Below are 23,603 nucleotides of genomic sequence, written 5' to 3' on the forward strand. Positions count from 1 at the left end.
GTCACGCCGAAAGACGCGCGGCACGACTGCAAAACGCATCGGAGAAGTTTCGTTTTGTTTTTCATTTATTTTTCATCGGAAAAGCAACTCGGGGATACGCTCATTACGTTGTCATAGACTGCCTTTATTTCCAATTGCAAAAAGGTGGACATCAACACACCTGTTAACGTTTTAGCCGTATTCTTGTACAGGGAAATTGAGTTTTCAGGTCCATATGGCGTACAGCCGTTTCAATACGGGCGCAAAAAAAAATGTTGTCTATTTGTTCGTGTTTCTTCCTTGTGATGGGACTTTGCAGGATGAACGTTGAGATGTATGCGGGCACGGGGTGACCAGTAAGGTCTGAGTTGGTCTGTAATACGGCAGGGGGCACTGATAGGGGGTTGACAGGTATGTAGTGGTGCGGGTTGGTAGAGGAGAAGTAGACAATTCCCTGTCGTGATCTTTAGCCACCTCGGTACGCCTGTTCAACGCGACTAATCAGCGCTTCATAAACGCACGCACATGCCGACGCGACAGCAGAGGTCGCAAACGGGTTTTGATTCCTTACCCGTACCCGGCCGCACCAGGGTCGCAAACAGGTACCCGTACCCGGCCGTACCCGTACCCTACCCGTACCCGGCCGGGTACGGGTAGGGTACGGGTATCGGGTACCCGATTGCGACCTCTGGGATGAAGCCATGTTGCAGGCGCGGGTGGGTTGATTCTAGGAACTTGAATTGTGAGAAGAGACAAGACGTTGGGAAATGAGTGACAAACGGTGACTCACCAGTGACTCACGGCCTACCCGTACCCGGCCGCACCAGGGTCGCAAACGGGTACCCGTACCCGGCCGGGTACGGGTAGCCGGGTATCGGGTAGGGTACGGGTATCGGGTACCCGGTTGCGACCTCTGCGCGACAGCAAACGGGGAGAAGTGCATTGAAAATGCAAAACGTCAAAGTGTAACGAGAAAGAAAGGCCGTTTCAGGAGTGGTTGAGTACGGGGCAGCGGATGCTTAAGCGCAATGCCTTTTCTTGGTTCTTTCGGTAAAGTCACATAGAAGGGAAGTAATAAAATAATAAAAATAAAACATTATAAAATTATTCTCACGACGTTTCGGCCACAACGCAAGCAGCCGTCCTCAGGTGGAGAACAGGTCTGTCGAGAAGACACCAGCGAAAAGTCTTCTCGACAGACATGTTCTCCACCTGAGGACGGCTGCTTGCGTTGTGGCCGAAACGTCGTGAGAATTATTTTATTATGTTTAATTTTTATTATTTTATTACTTCCACTCTACGTGACTTTACCGAAAGAACCAAGGAGATTTACCACTATCACCGGGGGGGTTCCACGTTAATAGCCCTCATCGGAATGAGTGATGGTGTAATCCGGATACTTGGCCTTCAGCTTCTCCGTGGTCACCGAATGGTCAGCTTTCCCAAATCCCTGTGCGCACAGGGGAGACACAATTACAGGAGTTGCGCGCAAACGGTCAAGACCCTACACCATGAGGCCTCCTTTGCCAGTACCAAAATACAGGTAGTCCCCGACTTACGATATTTCGATCTTACGATATTGATATGACAAAATTGTAAAATATTTTATCAGAGTTATGTTTTTTGTTTGCATTATGACTGCAGGTATTGTGGTCTATGCAAACATGACTCCTTGTAAAAAAAAGGTGTCAGTTTTGTTGCCAGATAGAAGGGTAAAAAAACAATTATTATATTTTTTACTGGCAAATGAGGTTCCAATGGTGTAAATGTTCACCAATCTGATCGGTACAGGCTGATGAAGTGGGGAGAGGGCTCAGAATCGGTTCGGAAAACCCACCACCATCGGTGTAAGCCGTGGCAGGAAATCAAACTCGGGTGGCCAGGTTCACAACCCCCACAAAACCGCTGCTCTGGGCCAGGCCACGCCGGTGAGTAGGTGGCAGCCCCAACAGAACGGCTGCCAACGTACGGAGCCTAGAGATCGTCACGCGAAGCCCTCGTCAAGTGGTCACGCGTACCGGGACGTTCAGGAGTCCATCGCCCGGGTAAATAACCACCCATTGAGCCACCACAGCGCTTCGTCAAGGGCGGCCCGGCGAGCAGACAAACGCGGCAAGCAGAGATCACGGATTCATCTTCTTGGTTCTTTCGGTAAAGTCACGTAGAAGGGAAATAAAAAAATAATAAAAATAAAACATAATAAAATAATTCATCTTCTTGGTTCTTTCGGTAAAGTCACGTAGAATACCGAAAGAACCAAGAAGATGAATCCCTGCAGTCACAAAAGCTTTAAATCGAAATAAAATAATTCTCACGACGTTTCGGCCACAACGCAAGCAGCCGTCCTCAGGTGAAGAACAGGTCTGTCGGAAAGACAGCATCCGACAGACCTGTTCTTCACCTGAGGACGGCTGCTTGCATTGTGGCCGAAACGTCGTGAGAATTCTGTTTAATTTTTATTATTTTATTATTTCCCTTTTACGTGACTTTACCCAATGAACCAATAAGATGAATCCCTGCAGTCACGAACGCTTTAAATCGAAATTCAGACATCACGGGTTGGGGAAACTGCCGCGAACACGGCAGTCAAACCTGGCGGCGCGCGCGGACCCCCCCCCCCCTCCCTCCCCTCCCCTTCTTAGCGTGGCCGCACGGGGAGACGCGGTTGGTCTGGCCGGGACGTACTATAGAGTGGCCGTACACCTTGATGGTCTTGGTGGCGGAGTCGTGCTGGATACGACCGCCACCCAGGCACTCGCAGTCCAGGCCCAGCCTCTCCACCTCGGCGCTCAGTTTGTCGTAGATGTCCGCTGCACGGCGGGGCGGAAGGGGGCGGCACCCGGCACAGAAATTAGAATCGTCAAGACGAACCGCTGCCCATTAAAACCGTCTACGAAGAAAAAAGATCCCCTGAATAGCCTCGACAGACTGTTGGGGCAAGTGCTGTTAGCGAGCACCTTTGAAAGCCAGAACGGTGCACGAGGGGGTGGGTGGCCAGCACCACGCCCGACCGCCTTTGTCTCCCCAGTGCAAATGTTTTTTTTTACATAGGACGGGTGTATTGCTGTAGACCACGATGTGTTATATAATACTACCGTATACTATAGGAGTGTAGTATGTACGATGTAAGAGTGGATATAACATACCTGTCACCCCCTGATCAGTGCCTATCTTATTACAGAGCAATGCAGACCTTAGTGGTCACCCCGTGCCCCTTATAATACTGAGCGTTCATCCTCCAAAGTCCCATCACAAGGTAAAAACACAAATACATAGACAAAAATATGTTTTTGCCAGTATTGAAACGGCCGTACGCCGTATGGACCTGCAAAAATAAATTTCCCAGTACAAAAATACGGGGTAAACCATATGGGTTGATATAAAATGTATATAAATGTACACATATGTGTAATAAAGTACGGTAGTGCACAGTAAATAATTCACTATTCACCGGTAGCATCCGGATCAGATAGAACACTAGATATTTTATTAACACTTTATAAATAACACTATATTATTAACACTATATATAAATAACACTATTTAGAACACTAGATATTGCTTTGGACTAATTTCTTGCGCCTGGTGATAGAGTTACACGCCGTCAAACCCATCGCTCGCGTGATGGCTGGGGCGGTGATTTGACTCCTGGCTTCTCGCCCCGTGCGTGTAGCGAAAGTACGAGTCACAAGGTGTAAGTGTGAATCGGGATCGGTCACGTATCAGCGGGTCCGCGTACTCTTGAGCCTTACTGTGTAAGTACAAATTGTATAAGTGTATTAATTCCCGCGCAGTGGACGGAAAGAACCTGCGATCGCCTGGCAAGATACGCACCCAGGATCCGAGACATGCATGGCGGGACAGGCTTAACGGAGTATACTCTTTGGTTCTTTCGGTAAAGTCACGTAGGTGAAAATAAAAATTAATTAAAATGAAAACAACTAAATTAAATCACGACGTTTGGGGCGCAACACAAGCGTCCGTCATCAGGTGGTGACAACCAACAGTGAAAACACTCGCTGAGGTATGCCAAAGAGATAATTTAATTTAGTTATTTTCATTTAATTTATATTTATTTTCACCTACGTGACTTTACCGAAAGATCCAAAGAGTATGGATCACGAAAATATTAAATCTAGAATTAACGGAGTATTTTGTAAAATAGATTGTAAATTAGTGTCAAACTATCGAACAAAAAAGGAGATAGGCCAAACACTCCCAATATAGGAGGAAACTTGTGAAAAAGTCTCATAATTGAGTGAGGCTTTCCCTGAATAAAAATAGGCATCATTAGTATTCATCTTCTTGGTTCTTTCGGTAAAGTCACGTAGAAGGAAAATAATAAAAGACGAAAAATAAAACATAATAAAATAATTCTCACGACGTTTCGGCCACAACGCAAGCAGCCGTCTTCAGGTGGAGAACAGGTCTGTCGCATTCAGAGTCTGCCTCCTCGACAGACCTGTTCTCCACCTGAAGACGGCTGCTTGCGTTGTGGCCGAAACGTCGTGAGAATTATTTTATTATGTTTTATTTTTATTATTTTATTATTTTCCTTCTACGTGACTTTACCGAAAGAACCAAGAAGATGAATCCCTGCAGTCACGAAAGCTTTAAATCGAAATCATTAGTATTGTTATACGTGGTCACTCTGTCATTGAATTCAAATCATGAAGGCCGAATAACTGAAGCGGTCGGTGCATTAAACAGACACACCCACACTTTCGGAAGACCTGCTTCAACTAAAGTTAGCAAGGTCGCGAGCGTCAGTATATCTTTAGTCTTGCCTAAAATAACCCCTCTCGCCCGCCGCGTACCATCGCAATCACTTTGGGGAGTGCCACCACGTTCACGAGCTGAAATCTCACAGCTCCAGTGAGTTAGAGGCAGGCCAATTGAAGCTTAAGAACCCCCCTGGGGTCAGGTGCATCAAATATTCAAATCAATGTCTTGCTTTATTTCGTCACGTAAAAAAAATCGGTGTGAGCCAGAGGTCGCAAACGGGTTTTGATTCCTTATCAGTACCCGTACCCGGCCGCACCAGGGTCGCAAATGGGTACCCGTACCCGGCCGGGTACGGGTACCCGTTCCCTACCCGTACCCGTACCCTACCCGAAATGAGTGACAAACGGTTACTCACCAGTGACTCACGGCCTACCCGTACCCGGCCGCACCAGGGTCGCAAACAGGTACCCATACCCGTACCCGACCGGGTACGGGTAGCCGGGTATCGGGTAGGGTACGGGTATCGGGTACCCGGTTGCGACCTCTGGTATGAGCCAAGTGAGACATCTCACTTCGGAGGCTGGACTTTGCAAACCGGCCACCTGGATCTGACTAACGTTGCAGGTAAACGTTTCCGATTGATGGACGGTAGGGGTGGCGCGCAGTGGTGACACACGTGACCTCCGCATCCCGGGTTCGAATCCCGACCCGGGCAACTTTCTGCACGGAGTCTGCACCTTCCCCCCTGCTCTGCACGTGCTCCCTCCGGGCTCTTCCGTTTCCTCCACCGTAACGCAAGCTCGGTCAGCAAGGGGTGGCGGCACGGGGTCGCAACGCGACGGCATTCCTCACCGTGGAACTCTGCCGAGGGGAAGCCTCGCACCACGTCCTTGTGCACCGCCCCATCCTGCGCGTGGACACGCACCAGGACGTACTTGTAGATGGCGTCGTGCGACACCTCCACGTCCTGCACGGCGCTCAGGGACATCTCCAGTGGGTGGTGCTGGCCGCGGACAACGAAGAGAAGGGGGAGTGGGGGAACCCAGAATAAAATACGCTCGACCACGGGGAGAGAGAGAGAGAGACGCAAACTCTAAATATACAGCAGGCGTCACGGGTCGGGATGGAACGCACGACCTCCTGTACACCAGGCGAGGGAGTTAACATCTCCTAGCCACCGTGATGATGATGAGATAGAGACACGCAAACTCCAAATATACAGCAGCAGGCGTCAAGGGTCGGGATCGAGTCCACGACTTCCTGTACACCAGGCGAGGGAGTTAACATCTCCTAGCCACCGTGGCGACCTCCACTAGCCCCACAGTACACACAAAGACAAAGATTCCCGCCTCCCCGGTATAGCCTGTGTTGTTATAACAATCAGTGTTGTTATAGCAATTATATGTTTATTAAAAATTGCGCATTTTTTACGTGACGTCACATTTCTCACCCCCCGCCTCGTCACACATCGTCACAAATGTCTGACCCCCCCCCCTAGGTGCGTGACGTCATTTATGGACGGCCCCCTACCAATGAATTTCATCGTACACACACAGCACACACAGACAGTACATTAACACAGTACTCACATTATCAATTAATTACACCATACAAACACAGCACACACAGTACATTAACACAGTACACATATTACCAATTAATTACACCATACACACACAGCACACACAGACAGTACATTAACACAGTACTCACATTATCAATTAATTACACCATACAAACACAGCACACACAGTACATTAACACAGTACACATATTATCAATTAATTACACCATACAAACACAGCACACACAGTACATTAACACAGTAAACATATTACCAATTAGTTACACCATACACACACAGCACACACAGTACATTAACACAGTACACATATTACCAATTAATTACACCATACACACACAGCACACACAGTACATTAACACAATACACACATTACCAATTAATTACACCATACACACACAGCACACACAGTACATTAACACAGTACACACCCTACCAATGAATTACACCGTACACACATCACACACAGTACATTAACACAGTACACACCCTACCAATGAATTACACCGTATACACACAGCACACACAGTACATTAACACAGTACACACCCTACCAATGAATTACACCGTACACACACAGCACACACAGTACATTAACACAGTACACACCCTACCAATGAATTACACCGTACACACACATCACACACAGTACATTAACACAGTACACACCCTACCAATGAATTACACCGTACACACACATCACACACAGTACATTAACACAGTACACACATTACCAATGAATTACACCGTACACACACAGTACATTAACACAGTACACACCCAACCAATGAATTACACCGTACACACACATCACACACAGTACATTAACACAGTACACACCCTACCAATGAATTACACCGTACACACACATCACACAGTACATTAACACAGTACACACCCTACCAATGAATTACACGTACACACACATCACACACAGTACATTAACACAGTACACACAGCTATGTATCACAGAAGACCACACAGAGTGCACATAGACAGACACAGAGGCAGTACGCAGGGATACAAGACACATTCAGTACACAGCACAGACAGTACAACATCACAGAGTACACACACACCACACATCAAACACAACACACACACACCAAACGCACACACACCAAACACACACAACAAACACAACACACACATCAAACACAATACACACACCAAACACAATACACACACCAAACACAATACACACACCAAACACACACACACACCAAACACAACACACACCAAACACACACACAACAAACACAACACAACACACACACCAAACACACCAAACACACACAACACACACACAAAACACAACACACACACCAAACACAACACACACACAACACACCACACACACCAAACACAATGATCAATCCCGTGTAGCCTCAACAGACTGTCGGGGCAAGTGCTGTTAGCGAGTAGCACCTATGAAGGCCGGCACTGTGGCACACGAGGGGGTGGGTGGCCAGCACCACGCCCGGCCGCCTTTGTCTCCCCAGTGGCGATGTTTACACACCGCACCAGGTACTCATTTGAGGCCGAGTCGACCTAGGGGAGACCCAGGACTCAGCGTGTACAGACAGTACACACTGACAGTATATATACACAGTACACACTGTATAGACGGTACACACTGTGTAGACAGTACACACTGTACAGACAGTACACAGTATTATAGACAGTACACACACTGTATAGACGGTACACACAGTATTATAGACAGTACACACTGTACAGACAGTACACACACACTGTATAGACAGTACACACACTGTACAGACAGTACACGCAGTGAGACAGCACGTGTCTCTCACCTCTCAGGGCTCGCGCGGCGCGCAGTGAAGTTCGCAGCGGCCGATTCCGCACTAAGGGACCGCGGCAAAGCGGCGCTCAGCTCGCAGGGACCACGTGGGAGGGGCGGGCCACGTGGGGGGGCGGGCCACGTGGGGGGGCGGGCCACGTGGGGGGGGGGCCACGTGGGGGGGGCGGGCCACGTGGGGGGGGGGGCGGGCCACGTGGGGGGGGGGGGGCGGGCCACGTGGGGGGGGCGGGCCACGTGGGGGGGGCGGGCCACGTGGGGGGGGCGGAACACGTGGGAGGGGCGGGCCACGTGGGGGGGCGGGCCACGTGGGGGGGCGGGCCACGTGGGGGGGCGGGCCACGTGGGGGGGCGGGCCACGTGGGGGGGGGGGCGGGCCACGTGGGGGGGGGGGCCACGTGGGGGGGGCGGGCCACGTGGGGGGGGGGGCGGGCCACGTGGGGGGGGGGGCCACGTGGGGGGGGCGGGCCACGTGGGGGGGGGGGGCGGGCCACGTGGGGGGGGGGGGGCGGGCCACGTGGGGGGGCGGGCCACGTGGGGGGGCGGGCCACGTGGGGGGGGGGGCGGGCCACGTGGGGGGGGGGGCCACGTGGGGGGGGCGGGCCACGTGGGGGGGGGGGCGGGCCACGTGGGGGGGGGGGGGGGCGGGCCACGTGGGGGGGGCGGGGCCACGTGGGGGGGGCGGGCCACGTGGGGGGGCGGGCCACGTGGGGGGGGCGGGCCACGTGGGGGGGGCGGGCCACGTGGGGGGGGCGGGCCACGTGGGGGGGGCGGGCGACGTGAGGGGGCGGGCCACGTGGGGGGGGCGGGCCACGTGGGGGGGGCGGGCCACGTGGGGGGGGCGGGGGTCACGTGGGGGGGCGGGCCACGTGGGGGGGGGGGCGGGCCACGTGGGGGGGGGGGGGGGGGGGCGGGCCACGTGGGGGGGGGGGGGGCGGGCCACGTGGGTGCCACTCAACGCGTCACGAACAAAACCGACTTGCTCCCCGCCTGATGATGCCGGTTGTAAATGATGGCCGGCAAAACGTCGTGCGATTCGGGGCCACGTTATGTACACGTGACACTAACCACACTACCGTTTTCTTGGTTCTTTCGGTAAAGTCACGTAGAATGGAAATAATAATTCTAGATTTGAAGCTTTCGTGACTGCAAGGATTCATATTCTTAGGTTTTTTCGGTAAAGTCACGTAGGTAAAACATTAAAATTAATAAAAGTAGAATAAAATTAAAAATCACGACGTTTCGGAGGCAACACGGAAGCTTGTGTTGCCTCCGAAACGTGATTTTTTATTTTATTTTATTAATTTAATGTTTTACCTACGTGACTTTACCGAAAAAACCTAAGAATATGGAAATAATAAAATAAAACATGATAAAATAATTCTCACGACGTTTCGGCCACAACGCAAGCAGCCGTCCTCAGGTGAAGACGGCTGCTTGCGTTGTGGCCGAAACGTCGTGAGAATTATTTTATTATGTTTTATTTTTATTATTTAATAATTTCCATTACTACGTGACTTTACCGAAAGAACCAAGAAGATGAATCCCTGCAGTCACGAAAGCTTAAAATCGAAATGTCACACTACCGTTGTTGGCTGCGTCGGGTGGTGGCGGGTTTAACGACACAACATTTGTGTTTACGCGACTCTAACCCCCCCCCCCCCCCAAGAAACTCTATGATGGATGATATTGGTCGCGTGCTTAATTTGTGTTTTCGATGATTTGCCTTCTAAATAAACAATCTTGCCGTGTCTCGCCACCTCCCAGAAAGGGGCATCTCGCAACCCGGGTTAACGACCACTGGTGTAGTGTATAGTGTAGTGTATAGTAGCGTAGTTTATAGTAGTGTAGTGTATAGTGCAGTGTATAGTAGTGTAGTGTATTGTGTAGTGTATAAGTGTCGTGTATAGTAGTGTAGTGTATAGTAGCGTGGTATATAGTACTACCACCCCCAGCAGCATCACACCCATTACGGACGACCTTTGTCCGCGAAGGTGCTAAACCACCGAAGAGCGGCTCTACACCAATAGAGCGAGACCAGCTGCGCTTGGCCCGCGACTGGAAAATGCTAGCTGACATTGGCCGGCAACTTGTGTTTCCTCCGGAGATCGCAACCACCACCCTAAGACCTGACATGGTGCTCTGGTCCCGTTCGCTCAAGAAGGTCTTCATCATTGAGCTCACAGTACCCTGGGAGGACTCAGTAGATGAGGCTTATGAGCGAAAACATCTGCGCTATGCCGATCTTGCTGCCGAAGCACGGCATCATGGCTGGAACACAGAAGTCCGACCAGTGGAGGTGGGCTGCAGAGGTTTTGTGGCAACATCTACAACCAGACTGCTTAGAGACCTGGGAATTAAGGGCCAGAGCCAGCGTTCGGCAATCAAAGCTGTATCGGAGGCGGCAGAAGGCAGCAGTCAGTGGCTCTGGATGAAGAGGAAAGACCCCAGCTGGGCCCCAAAGTGAGAGGGCCAGGAGGTATGCAGTCAACAATGCTTGACTCAGGGAGGAGGACGCCCCTGCCATGCATAGTCCCATGGGATGTTGGCTATCAACAACAAGGCAACTCCTATGACTAATTGGGAATGGGACGCAAGCGTAGGATTGATCACCCTGTCGCTGGCCGCCTTTGGGGAGGGTGTATAGTATGAAAGGCCGAAACACCCTAGGAACCAAAGGGTCACTACTGACGATGCGCTCCCCAAATTTCACCAGGCTCACTGTTCATGAACTCTTGGAAGTGCTTGCACAAAGGATAGTAACATCTCATCCTGTGTTCTTTGGAATCTGTAGTGTATATATTTAAGGGACCGTCACAGAAACGACCCCTCTCTTTGTGCCGATATGTGTCCTCTCTCTGTGTGTCCTTGTGATGTCTGTCTGCTTGTATGTCTGTCTATAGTTTTCTAGTTAGATTTTTGTTGCTATTTCTTTTATGCCTGATGATTGCTTGTGTTGCAATCGAAACGTCGTAATATGCTATTATTTTAATTTATTATTTTATCTTTATACGTGACTTTACCGAAAGAACCAAAGAGTAATTCCTGCAGTCACGAAAGCTCCAAATTAAGTATTTACTTTGAGTGTTCGTGCGTTGACAAGAAACCGGAGCACCTGGGAAGAGAGCCCCGCCGCACGACGCTAAGACGAGAAAACACCGTCACACGGTGGAGTCAACGATTGACCTTGCCCCCCGCTGTCTCCTCCGACGTCTGCGCAGTCGGGGATTTTCGCAACATTCTCTGCGTGCGATTCACCAACCCTGGCTGCTGCCTCCAAAAGATCAGAGGGGCATTAATTCTAGATTTGAAGCTTTCGTGACTGCATGGATTCACAGCCACGACAGCTGTATCAGCTGTCGTGGCTGTGACGGTTTCACCTGAAGACGGAAGCTTGTGTTGCCTCCGAAACGTCGTGATTTTTATTTTATTTTACTTTTATTAATTTTAATGTTTTACCTACGTGACTTTACCGAAAAAACCTAAGAATATCAGAGGGGCAGCCTCGTGGGCATAGCCACCACCCGCACGGCGACTCACGATTTTCCCACGTGAGCTCTGTAGCTCGTGTTTCAGAAGCGACCTGGCCACAAATGATAGCTCAACGAAGTGGGCTTATCGCGCGGGAACTCACAGCAGCAGGCAAAATAGCTCGAAATGCGTGTCTGATTCTGAATGCAGAGGGTAAAAAAAAAAAAACGGAGGGGCCCCCGACAAAAATCCACACGATCACGGTAAGAACGTTGCAAACTCCAAATACGCAGACATCGTGAGGGTCGGGGCTCGAACTCACGACCTCGTGCATACCAGGCGAGGGAGTTAACATCCCGCCCGCAACATGGCGCACTGTAGAAATGTTCTGTACGGTAAACACTGTAGCGTTGGCACTGTAACGTTCTAGAATTGACTCGGGCGTGACGGATGGTTCCAGGGGTGGTTTATTTTGAAACCTCTCCGTTGATAGTTCTTTTTTCGTGTCTTTAAAATATAACAATTGTATTGTTATCCTTTGCAGTCTCCGTTCGGTACACATAAATTAATATATATATCTACATTCCTGAAGAGTTTCGCTTTCGAATGAAGAAAAAATAAAAAAAATTAAAAGCCACATCATATAATCGTTCTTTTGGCACGAATGCGACATTAAGGCGAACGATCCGGGGAAGATGCCGGTTTTCGTTGGAGCGCCTCTCCTCCTAAGCACGCCGTCGTGTGCGATAAAAAAACGGAATGCAGAGAGATATTTGGCCAATCGACAAAAAGAGTGGAGCACTCCGCACGACGCTGCACCAACCAATGGGATTACTGCATCCGTGGCTCGCATGAGAATTATTCGACGCGGCGATTAACCCTCCAACGGATCGAAACGCCAACAGGGGGGCGGATTGACCGCGAGCGGAATCGATACAACGGACGCCTCGATTCACGAACCGCAAGGCCACGAAACGGGCAGAGAAACGCCCCTACGGACAACTACACGCCCACTTCCCTTCCATATACGGGCCGATGGGCGATTTTGCACCACCCCCCGCCGCCCCCCCCAGCGACGACTAAACCTCCCGCTTCAAGCTCGGCATGGCCGCCTCGGCAAGGGGCGGCCTCTCCACGCACAGCTCGGTCGCTGCGCACGCGGCAGAGGCGGCCTCCCTCCGCTCGCCGACGTCTCGCTCGGCCGGCGCTCCGCCCGCGTCCGTCTTGTCGTCCTGCAGAGGTCAACAGGTCAAGGGGTCAGCGAGAGCCTCACGCTCTCCTCGGTGGCGCCTTGCCAACGTGGGCCCCCCCCCGCCCGCCCCACCCCCGCCTTGCTCGGTCTCCCGTGGATGTCGTAGCGTGGACGTCGCTTTCGCGCTCTCCTCTCGGTTTTTCTTTTTTAAATCCTTTATATTAAGTTTGCTTGCTTGCTTACGACCGCGCAAATCTTTCGGTCGTTTTTAACCCACTTCCCGTGATCCAATCGAGCTGACATTTTGCACACAGACTCGTTGTGCGTGACAATTAATGTTCGTGAAAATTTTCTTCCAAAATTTTACACTTTTTAGGACAAACATATTATATTTAATTATCAATTTCTTAATGGTGCAATGCAATCATCTGACCCATAGGTGGCAGCCATCTCAAGCCAGAGGACGAGAGGACTCTAGCCGCCACGCATATAAAGGATTTATAGTGAAAAACTTTGTTTTTACGGGTTATATTGCTGTACGAAAGAAGATACCTCGATACAGAGGTACAGATCGAAACGTCGCACGTCGAGTGGCTCGTAACGTTGGTGCCGCCAAGATGCGTTCCCAGCCTTCGTAACTTACCATTCATGTGTATTGTAAACAGACAATGTATATTTAAATTGCAATTCTATACCGTACAGTATTAAAATATAACAAAAAACTGACATTAGCACAAGAAATGTTGAAACACTCAAGAATCCACGTCTTGTTATGTTTTTCGGATTTATATATATATGGTACCATTTAGCCTGACAAGCCCAAGATAAACAAGATGAGTTCTACGCCTCTGACTGCTGCCAATACCAACACAGCCGCCATTCGCCACTAGGTGACGGTGACGTCACCACGGCGCCTGTGCCAGGCCAGGTGCACTTTTGAGGCCATCGCGTACCTGTCAACCCACACGGCTTACCCCGTATGCTTTTTCAGGGAGATTTAGTTTTCAGGTCCATACGGCGTTACAGCCGTTTCAACACGGGATTTATTTGTGTCTCTTTGTTTGTGTTTCTCCCTTGTGATGGAACTTTGTAGGATGAACGTTGAGATTTATAAGGGAGCACGGGGGTGACCAATACGGTCTGAATTAAATACCTATTCACATACCTGTCATCCCTTATCAGTGCCCTACCTTTCGATTTAAAGCTTTCGTGACTGCAGGGATTCATCTTCCTGGTTCTTTCGGTAAAGTCACGTAGAAGGGAAGTAATACAATAATAAAATAATAAAAATAAAACATAATAAAATAATCATAAAATAATAATATAGCAATAATATAAATAAAATAATTTTTTAATTATTTTATTATTTCCCTTCTACGTGACTTTACCAAAAGAACCAAGAAGATGAATCCCTGCAGTCACGAAAGCTTTAAATCGAAAGGTAGGGCACTGATAAGGGATTGACAGGTATGTGAATAGGTCTTTAATAAAATAGAGGGCTCTGATAAGAGGTTGACAGGCATGTGAATTGGTCTGTAAGAAGGTAGGCACTGATAAGGGCTTGACAGGCATGCTATCACGTGACAGTGTTGATGATTCGGCACCGACTGGAGGTCTACGGGACAGACCCCCAGCTGGTGCCATGGGGGTTGACCGACTGAGATGACTGGCAGATGCACCCAGCTGTGCCGCCCCTTCAACTTTGCCAACTGTGACACCGCCACCACCACCAGCATCAGCAGCAGCAACCCTCACCCGGTGCTTGAGGTAGGAAAGGAATGTGTCCCATCCCAGGGTGATCACGTTCACGTAGATGACCCGATAGGACGACGGGACGTAAAGAAGTTGACCGCTTGCGCCGCGGGCCAGATGGTCCAATCCATCTGGCAAAAAAAAAAACAACAAAAATACAATAAAAAAAACAATCACCAAACTACGGGCGCAAAAGTCTCTACCGGCACGCGTCGCGACGGGGCCCTGCGAGATCCGACCGTGTCCGTCGAGTGCTCGCTGAGCTGCGTTGGATTCGGGATGCAGCTCATTTATTTAGAGCTGTTGTTTGTGTGTTTTAGTTTGTTTGTTTGTTCTTCATCCCGGCAAACTCTGATTAGCGAGGTTAGCTACGTACGGTGCGAAAGAAGTTCAACATCGTACATACATAGATTGACACGGAGACCCATGGACTCACGATGAGTTCTATGGGTCTCTGTGTGAGTCTATGGGTCTCTGTGTGAGTTCTATGGGTCTCTGTGTGAGTCTATGGGTCTCTGTGTGAGTCTATGGGTCTCTGTGTGAGTTCTATGGGTCTCTGTGTGAGTCTATGGATCTCTGTGTGAGTTCTATGGATCTCTGTGTGAGTCTATGGGTCTCTGTGTGAGTCTATAGGTCTCTGTGTAGTCTATGGGTCTCTGTGTGAGTCTATGGGTCTCTGTGTGAGTCTATGGGCGTCTGTGTGAGTCTATGGGCCTCTGTGTGAGTCTATGGATCTTTGTGTGAGTCTATGAGTCTCTCTGTACGAGTCTATGGGGGGTCTCTGCGTGAGTTCTATGGGTCTCTGTGTGAGTCTATGGGAGGATGCGGAGAAAAATCCACGCGACCACGGGGAGAGAGAGAGACACCGCAAACTCCAAATATACAGCAGGCGTCAGGGTCAGGATCGAACCCACGACCTCCTGTATACCAGGCGAGGTAGTTAACATCTCCTAGCCACCGTGATGATGATGAGAGAGAGACACCGCAAACTCCACATATACAGCGGCAGGCGTCAGGGTCAGGATCGAACCCACGACCTCCTGTACACCAGGCGAGGTAGTTAACATCTCACCACCGTGGCACCTATTGCCGTTGCCTTTAGTGGAACACATTCACGTAGAAAGCGCGGCGTGTGAGGGCGGTGGGGGTGGGGCTCTGATTTACGAACCCAATACTCACCATATACATCTCCCAAAACTTGTCTGCGAACTCGTGGGCGGAATGTTTAACGCTCTGGCCCTCCAGAGCTCCCATTCCTGCACGCGGGGACGGCGGAGGGATAGAATTTGAACATCGGGAAGTCTCCCTTCAGGATTCATATTCTTAAGTTTTTTCGGAAAAAAGTCACGTAGGTGAAAAATGTAAATTAATAAAAGTAAAATAAAAATCACGACGTTTCGGAGGCAACACAAGCTTCCGTCTTCAGGTGGAACCGTCACAGCACGATGGCTGTATCAAGTGAGAGAAATTCCAAGAAAACAGTCCTTGTATATATACTGGTTGAGGGTGGGAGGAGCCAAGGTAGGCCCTGGATATTATTTTTGTGAGGTTCGCAGCGGCTGAAGCACGCTGTTAGGAATGAGCCTTTGTTTTGTAAACTAGGTGCGGCTGATGTAAAGGTGCGTGTAAATGGGACTGAGCCTTTTTGTTATGTAGAGGTGATGCGGCTGAAATCGCTGCCAGGAAATCAGTCTTTGTTTGTGTAGAATGGTTGACTGAGCCTTTTGTTATGTAGAGGTGTTGCAGCTGAAATCGCTGCCAGGAATGCTCCAAATATGTGTAGTTAAATCTGTTTTGCATGGCTGACAGACTTCACCTGGCTGACACTACGGAATCAAACTCAATCTCGAATTGAAGCTTTCGTGACTGCAGGAATCCATACTCTTTGGTTCTTTGGGTAAAGTCACTTAGGTAGAAATCAAACTCGTGATTTGGTGGTGATGACGGTGCTTTGGGGCAAACGCGAGAACGATAAAATGACTCTCCTTTTTATTTTACCAGGTGAGGAGCCGCATGGAGCTGTAAAAGCTCTTTTTACACGCTTTTATTTAACTCACTCTGTCTGTTGTTGTTGTTGTTGTATCCTCAAATCTTGTAATTCAATTTTAACCCACAGCAAACTTGGTATACTAATGTCATACTGATGACAATACTACATTATATCATTAAAAATAAAAAATATATATTTTTAAACGATCTTTTTTATATGTTATGTTTCGGCTTGGGTCTAATTGTCCACGCTCAACTGACGTTGGCTGTAAATCACCACGGCCTCTTGCGTTATGGCAAGCTTCGGGGACACTTCCTGGAGTCGTGGAGTTCTTACATTACTAGTATGGTACATTTCATTAAAGCGTGTTTTAAAAAAAGTTTAAAAAATACTACTTATTCAGAAGCGACCTGGTCATCGGAAATGATGGCTCAACCCAAGTGGCTTGGCATCGCGTGGAAAGTTATAGCAGCCAAATGCTCCGAAGCGTTTGCTGTTGGTTTGAAATGTGGAGGGAAATACCGGAGGACCCGGAGAAAAATCCACGCGACTATGGGGAGAGAAGGAGACACCGCAAACTCCAAATGCACAGCAGGAGTCACAGGGTCGGGATCAAACCCACGACCTCCTGCACACTGGGCGAGGTAGTTAACATCTCGCCAAAACAGGAGAATATCTTTTATTTTTCGATTTAAAGCTTTCGTGACTGCAGGGATTCATCTTCTTGGTTCTTTCGGTAAAGTCACGTAGAAGGGAAATAATAAAATAATAAAATAAAACATAATAAAATAATTCTCACGACGTTTAGGCCACAACGCAAGCAGCCGTCCTCAGGTGAAGACCAGGTCTGTCGGGGAGACAGCGTCAGACGCTGTCTCCCCGACAGACCTGGTCGAAACGTCGTGAGAATGATTTTATAATGTTTTATTTTTATTATTTTATTATTTCCCTTCTACGTGACTTTACCGAAAGAACCAAGAAGAGGATAATATCTCTACAGCTCTGGCTGTTGCCTGACGAGGCTTGTTGCAATTACTGGCGAAACGTCACGGTAATTGAATTGTAAATGTTGTGGGTTTACTCTCCAACACACCGGCGTGCTGTACTAGTAAGGAATTGGCATACTCTGTTTACGTGACAAAGCTTACCGATTGGCTGCGTCGGGTGGTGGCGGGTTTCACGACACGTTTGTATTTACGCGATCTAACCCAAAAACCTCTAGAATGGATCTCGCCACCATTTGTGTGGGGCTATTTCGCGTGTGGCCTTAAAAGAACTAAAATAAGTAATAGGCATCATTCAGGGCAAAGGCTCTCTGGTGTGCTATGAAGAAGGGCTATCGCCCGAAACGTTGCCTATTCTACATTTTTACTCCTAAGGCCACAGTGTTATTGACGGACGTGTTGAGTTGATTTGTGATTAATATCCGATGCTGCGGGATTGCGTAGAACTTCGGGGACATCTCGTTTAGCAGACTGGCTTTTTGATCGGTGACATAACCCGTAATATAGTTTTTTTGGGTAAGATCGCGTAAATATGTGTCGTTAAAACCGCCACCACCCGACACAGCCAGTTAGTAATGTGTCACGGAAACAGAACGTGCCAATTCGATTCTAGTACAGCACACAGGTGTGTTGGAGAGCAAAGCCACAACATTTACAATCAGAGTACGACGTTTAGCCAGTAATTACAACCGGCATCATCAGGCAACAACCAGATGTTTAGCCTTCGCGTTAAACTGACATGTCCCGGTTTGATAGGAACGACGAGCTTGGTGTTAGAGGCGCGGGTCACTCGCACATTTGTCACCTCGATGCCCATGGGAAGGAAAGTTTGGCAACACGTGCGGTGATCCACCAACCGTATGCACAAATGTGGAACATTTTAAACTCTCCAGTAGCGTGCGACTGTTGTCATCCAGAATAAGACCGCACAACATCCCACAAATACGAACGAGACATCGCAGCGATGATGATACACACGACTCCCTGCTTGATCCTGACGCGGTTGCCTGGGCTTTACTACCTGAATGTGAGATTGTGGTCGTCGCTCTGCGTCTACATCAGCAGCCGTACTACAAGCAGCGACGTGAGCAACAGACGACAACGCGTAGTAGGAGGCTTTCGCGACCAATATCATCCATAAGAGGTTTTTTTTGGGTTAGATCGCGTAAATATATAAATGTGTCGGTAAAACCCGCCACCACCGGACACAGCCAACACACCGGTGTGCTGTACTAGTGACGAATTGGCCACGTTCTGTTTACGTGACGACCCCTTACGAGTTGGCTGTGTCGGGTGGTGGCGGGTTTGAACGACACAACATTTATATACTTAACCCAAAAAAAACCTCTATTATGAACAAACTACAAATTCACATTCGAGTGGTCAAGCTAAGATAACCGCATCAGGAGCAGTGGTTTAATGCAGCATCGCCGTGATGTCTTCGTATTTGTGGATCCGGAGCAATTTGCTTCGTTCCACGTTGTGTTCTGGATGACCACAGTCGCACCACGATCGGACTTTTTTCCCGCCATATTTGTGCGTCAGGTATCCGGATTTACTCCCACGGTTTGTTCAGCGGATGCGCATTCGGGTGGGACCATGACCTCCGTGGAAGATCAAATCCAGGGGGGGTCTTTTTGCACAAGCTGGGCCACTGGCAAGACCGCCCTCGCGACTAGCAACCGGCCTCAGAGGCGTTTTGTTTACAGGTCAACGCTCGCCGGTCAACGCTCGCCGGTCAACGCTCGCCGGTCAGCGCCCGTCGGCATTCCCGCGGCGCGTCAAACCCACCGAAAAAGAAGAGAGCCGCTAACGGCGGCGAGGCGATGAGCTGGTCGGCGAGGATCTTCTTGGCGACCACTTTCCTCGTCCTCTCCGGCAGGAACTTGTCGAGGTAGACGTACCACAGGTGGAGGATGGGTCCCATCACGATGCCCACGGAGAACATGCGCGCTGCGCCGGTGGAGGGGGAGGGGGGGGGCACAAGGTGCACACGCACGGACACACGCACAGGGCAGGGGCGGATGAAGTGGCGTGAGAGAAGAAGGGGCAGGGGGCGTCCGCGGCGTCGGGCAGCCGCGGAGATTTTTTTGCGGCTGGATTTTAAGCAGCTACCTCCGGGCCTCCCGATCGGCGGTCACCACCACCGACGACGACTATGACAAACTTTTGTTCGATGCTGACAGCGACAAATGGAGCGACGTTCTGGTGGGCGCGGGGCGGGAGCGGTGGATGCTAGCTCATCGTGCAGATTGCGTATCGCCGGAGCCAAGCCACTTTTTGTTTTTCTTTACCGAGGCAAACGCGTTGTGACGCGGGGGAACAGGCGCCACCGTCCCGGACGAGGTTGTGGGGGGACGTACGTGTGATGGACGCCGCGTCAAGTTGTCTCGGAGCGACAGCGGGAAAAATTGTTACAGCCACGCTGATGCTAAACTTGACCACACACGAAAAGCGTCAACAAAGCTATACTCTTAGGTTATTTCAGGTAAAGTCACGTAGGTAAAAATAAAAAAATAAATGAAAATAAATCAATTAAATCACGACGTTTCGGAGGCAACACAAGCTTCCTTCATCAGGTGTAAAAAGGCACAGCAAAATAACATTTATCATCGGAGTACACCGGTTTGTGTTGTACTAGTATACTGCACTATACACTACACTATACACTGCACTATACACTGCACTATATACTACACACTACACTATAAACTACACTATAAACTACACTATACACTGCACTACACTACACACTACACTACACTATACACTACACTACACAATACACTACACACTATACACTACACTATACACTACACTACACACTACACTATAAACTACACTATAAACTACACTATACACTGCACTACACTATAGACTACACTACACACTACACTATACACTACACTACACACTAGACTATACACTAGTGCTGTACTAGTATACTACACTATACACTGCACTACACTATACACTACACTACACACTACACTATACACTACACTACACACTACACTATACAATAGTGCTGTATTAGTGACGAATTGGCCACGTTGTGTTACGTGACAACCCTTACTAGTTGGCTGTGTCGGGTGGTGGCGGGTTTGACGACACATTTATATATTTACGCGATCTAACCCCAAAAAACCTCTCTTCTGGATGATATTGGTGGCGGTAGCCTACTGCTGCTGCGTGTTAAACTTCAGAATGTGCATCAGCTCCGCCCTCCAGACATTAAACCCCGGAGTTGTGATGTAACCCTTCAGTCAGAGGTCACTCACAACCACGTGGTGGCTGTCCGTGTCCCCACGTGTCTCACAATGTCCCCGTGTGTCTCTCTGTGTCTCACGATGTGTCACACAGTGTGTGTCTCTCTGTGTCTCACAATGTGTCTCACTGTGTGTGTCTCACAGTGTGTGTCTCACTGTGTCTCACAATGTCCCCGTGTGTGTCTCACGATGTGTCTCACTGTGTGTGTCTCACAGTGTGTGTCTCACTGTGTCTCACAATGTCCCCGTGTGTGTCTCACGATGTGTCTCACGATGTGTCACACAGTGTGTGTCTCTCTGTGTCTCACAATGTGTCACACAGTGTGTGTCTCTCTGTGTCTCACAATGTGTCTCACTGTGTGTCTCACAATGTGTCACACAGTGTGTGTCTCACTGTGTCTCACAATGTGTCACACAGTGTGTGTCTCTCTGTGTTTCACAATGTGTCACACAGTGTGTGTCTCACTGTGTCTCACAATGTGTCACACAGTGTGTGTCTCTCTGTGTCTCACAATGTGTCTCACTGTGTGTCTCACGATGTGTCACACAGTGTGTGTCTCACAATGTGTCTCACTGTGTGTCTCACTGTGTCTCACAATGTGTCATACAGTGTGTGTCTCACTGTGTCACACTGTGTGTGTCTCACTGTGTCTCACAATGTGTCACACAGTGTGTCTCACAATGTGTCTCACAATGTGTCTCACTGTGTGTGTCTCACAATGTGTCTCGCGATGTCACACAATGTGTGTCTCACTGTGTCACAGTGTGTGTCTCACTGTGTCACACAATGTCCCCGTGTGTCACCCTGTGTGTCACACAATGTGTCTCACGATGTGTCTCAACAATGTGTCACACAATGTGTCTCACAGTGTCCCCGTGTGTCTCACAATGTGTCTCACGGTGTGTCTCAACAATGTGTCACACTGTGTCTCACACTGTGTCTCACTGTGTCACACAATGTCCCCTTGTGTCATCCTGTGTGTCACACAATGTCCGTCTCACACAATGTGTCTCACCATGTGTCACGCTGTCACACTGTGCGTCTCACTGTGTCTCACAATGTCCCTGTGTGTCTCACAATGTGTCTCAGCAATGTGTCTCAACAATGTGTCTCACGCTGTGTCACACAATGTGTCCCCGTGTCCCCCCGCCCCGTGTCTTACTGGTAGATTCCAAGTGCACGTGTCCCTAGTGAACCCCTGCGTCACCCCCTGTCTGTGTCCCACGTGTCCCACCCTATGTCCCACTGTGTCTCACCGTGTCTCTACGTGTCCCCCCACATGTCCCACTGTGTCTTACCGTGTCCCCCCCTATGTCTCACCGTGTCCCCACCGTGTCCCCCCACATGCCCCACTGTGTCTCACCGTGTCCCCGCGTGTCCCCCTATGTCCCACTGTGTCTCACCGTGTCCCCACGGTGTCCCCCCACGTGTCCCCCCCTATGTCCCACTGTGTCTCTCCGTGTCCCCACGTGCCCCCCCCCATGTCTCACCGTGTCCCCACGTGTCCCCCGCGTGTCCCCCACTGTGTCCCACTGTGTCTCACCGTGTCTCCACGTGTCCCCCCCATGTATCACCGTGTCCCCCCACGTGTCCCACTGTGTCTCACCGTATCCCCACGTGTCTCCCCACGTGTCCCACTGTGTCTCACCGTGTCCCCGCGTGTCCCCCCACATGTCCCCCCCTATGTCCCACTGTGTCTCACCGTGTCCCCACCGTGTCCCCCCACATGTCCCACTGTGTCTCACCGTATCCCTACGTGTCTCCACGTGTCCCACTGTGTCCCACTGTGTCTCACCGTGTCCCCCCACGTGTCCCCCCCTATGTCGCACTGTGTCCCCACCGTGTCCGGCCTATGTCCCACCGTGTCCCCACGTGTCCCCCTATGTCCCCCCTATGTCCCACTGTGTCTCACCGTGTCCCCACGTGTCCCCCCACATGTCCCACTGTGTCACCGTGTCCCCACCTTGTCCCCACGTGTCCCCCACGTGTCCCACTATGTCTCACCGTGTCCCCCCACGTGTCCCCCCACGTGTCCCCCCCTATGTCCCACTGTGTCTCACCGTGTCCCCACGTGTCCCCCCACGTGTCCCACTGTGTCTCACCGTGTCTCCACGTGTCCCCCCCATGTCTCACCGTGTCCCCCCACGTGTCCCACTGTGTCTCACCGTGTCCACACGTGTCCCCACCTATGTCGCACTGTGTCTAACCGTGTCCCCCCACATGTCCCACTGTGTCTAACCGTGTCTCCACGTGTCCCCCCCTATGTCGCACTGTGTCTAACCGTGTCCCCACGTGTCCCCCCACGTGTCCCCCACATGTCCCACTGTGTCTCACCGTATCCCCACGTGTCCCCCTATGTCCCCCCACGTGTCCCACTGTGTCCCCACATGTCCCCCCACACGAACACCCCGCGCGTCTCACCGGTTCGCACCCAGTCCCTGCGCTCGCGTCTCCCTGCGCGCGTCTCCCTCCACTGCTGCACCGCGTCTCCCGTGGCCATCAGAGCCCCGCAGCTCGCAGTGTTCGCCACCAGGAACCCGCGGCCCCGCAGTAGCCGCGGGACCAGAGACCCCAGCTGACGCAGCATGGGGGGGCGGTGGTGGTGGTGGGCTGGGTGGTGGTGGTGGGCTGGGTGGTGGTGGTGGGCTGGGTGGTGGTGGTGGGGGGCTGGGTGGTGGTGGTGGGGGGCTGGGTGGTGGTGGTGGGGGGCTGGGTGGTTGTGGTGGGGGGCTGGGTGGTGGTGGTGGTGGGCTGGGTGGTGGTGGAGGGGGGCTGGGTGGTGGTGGTGGGGGGCTGTGGGGCTGGGTGGTGGTGGTG

The 23,603-nt window shown here is 50.6% G+C and overlaps 2 protein-coding genes across 3 annotated transcripts; both read right to left on the reverse strand.

Annotated features, from left to right (window-relative positions):
* Nucleotides 1-1,206: 1,206 nt before the first annotated feature.
* LOC133357526 (14 kDa phosphohistidine phosphatase-like) lies at nucleotides 1,207-8,229 on the reverse strand. 2 transcript variants are annotated; one of them, XM_061575498.1, is made up of 4 exons: nucleotides 8,104-8,229; nucleotides 5,557-5,707; nucleotides 2,665-2,789; nucleotides 1,217-1,429 (listed from the first exon to the last, which is right to left on the reverse strand). In XM_061575498.1, exons 2-4 carry the CDS (start codon nucleotides 5,690-5,692, stop codon nucleotides 1,337-1,339), a joined length of 354 nt encoding a protein of 117 aa, XP_061431482.1. In that variant the 5' UTR covers nucleotides 5,693-5,707; nucleotides 8,104-8,229; the 3' UTR covers nucleotides 1,217-1,336. The 2 variants fall into 2 exon arrangements, with proteins under 2 accessions (XP_061431483.1, XP_061431482.1); XM_061575499.1 differs by lacking the exon at nucleotides 8,104-8,229 and having other exon boundaries at nucleotides 1,207-1,429; nucleotides 2,683-2,789; nucleotides 5,557-5,786.
* A 3,332-nt stretch (nucleotides 8,230-11,561) lies between these two features.
* Nucleotides 11,562-23,588, reverse strand: LOC133357519 (mpv17-like protein 2). The gene is given in 6 exon segments (XM_061575487.1): nucleotides 11,562-12,810; nucleotides 14,526-14,611; nucleotides 14,614-14,653; nucleotides 15,702-15,778; nucleotides 19,308-19,469; nucleotides 23,208-23,588. Coding segments are annotated over 6 exon segments (684 nt in total). The 5' UTR covers nucleotides 23,374-23,588; the 3' UTR covers nucleotides 11,562-12,657.
* Between the last annotated feature and the right edge of the window lie 15 nt (nucleotides 23,589-23,603).

Source organism: Lethenteron reissneri, chromosome 58 (assembly GCF_015708825.2).
Source record: "Lethenteron reissneri isolate LAM-NWPU_2019-01 chromosome 58, ASM1570882v1, whole genome shotgun sequence".
Lineage (NCBI taxonomy): Eukaryota > Metazoa > Chordata > Hyperoartia > Petromyzontiformes > Petromyzontidae > Lethenteron > Lethenteron reissneri.

Coding starts and splice junctions, on each gene's coding strand:
- LOC133357526 (XM_061575498.1), bottom strand. CDS start 5,692: ATGTCCCTGAGCGCCGTGCAGGACGTGGAGGTGTCGCACGACGCCATC. Junction 2,790..5,556: donor CCCCTCGGCAGAGTTCCACG/GTGAGGAATGCC, acceptor CCCGCCGTGCAG/CGGACATCTACGACAAACTG. Junction 1,430..2,664: donor AGGTGTACGGCCACTCTATA/GTACGTCCCGGC, acceptor CTGTGCGCACAG/GGATTTGGGAAAGCTGACCA.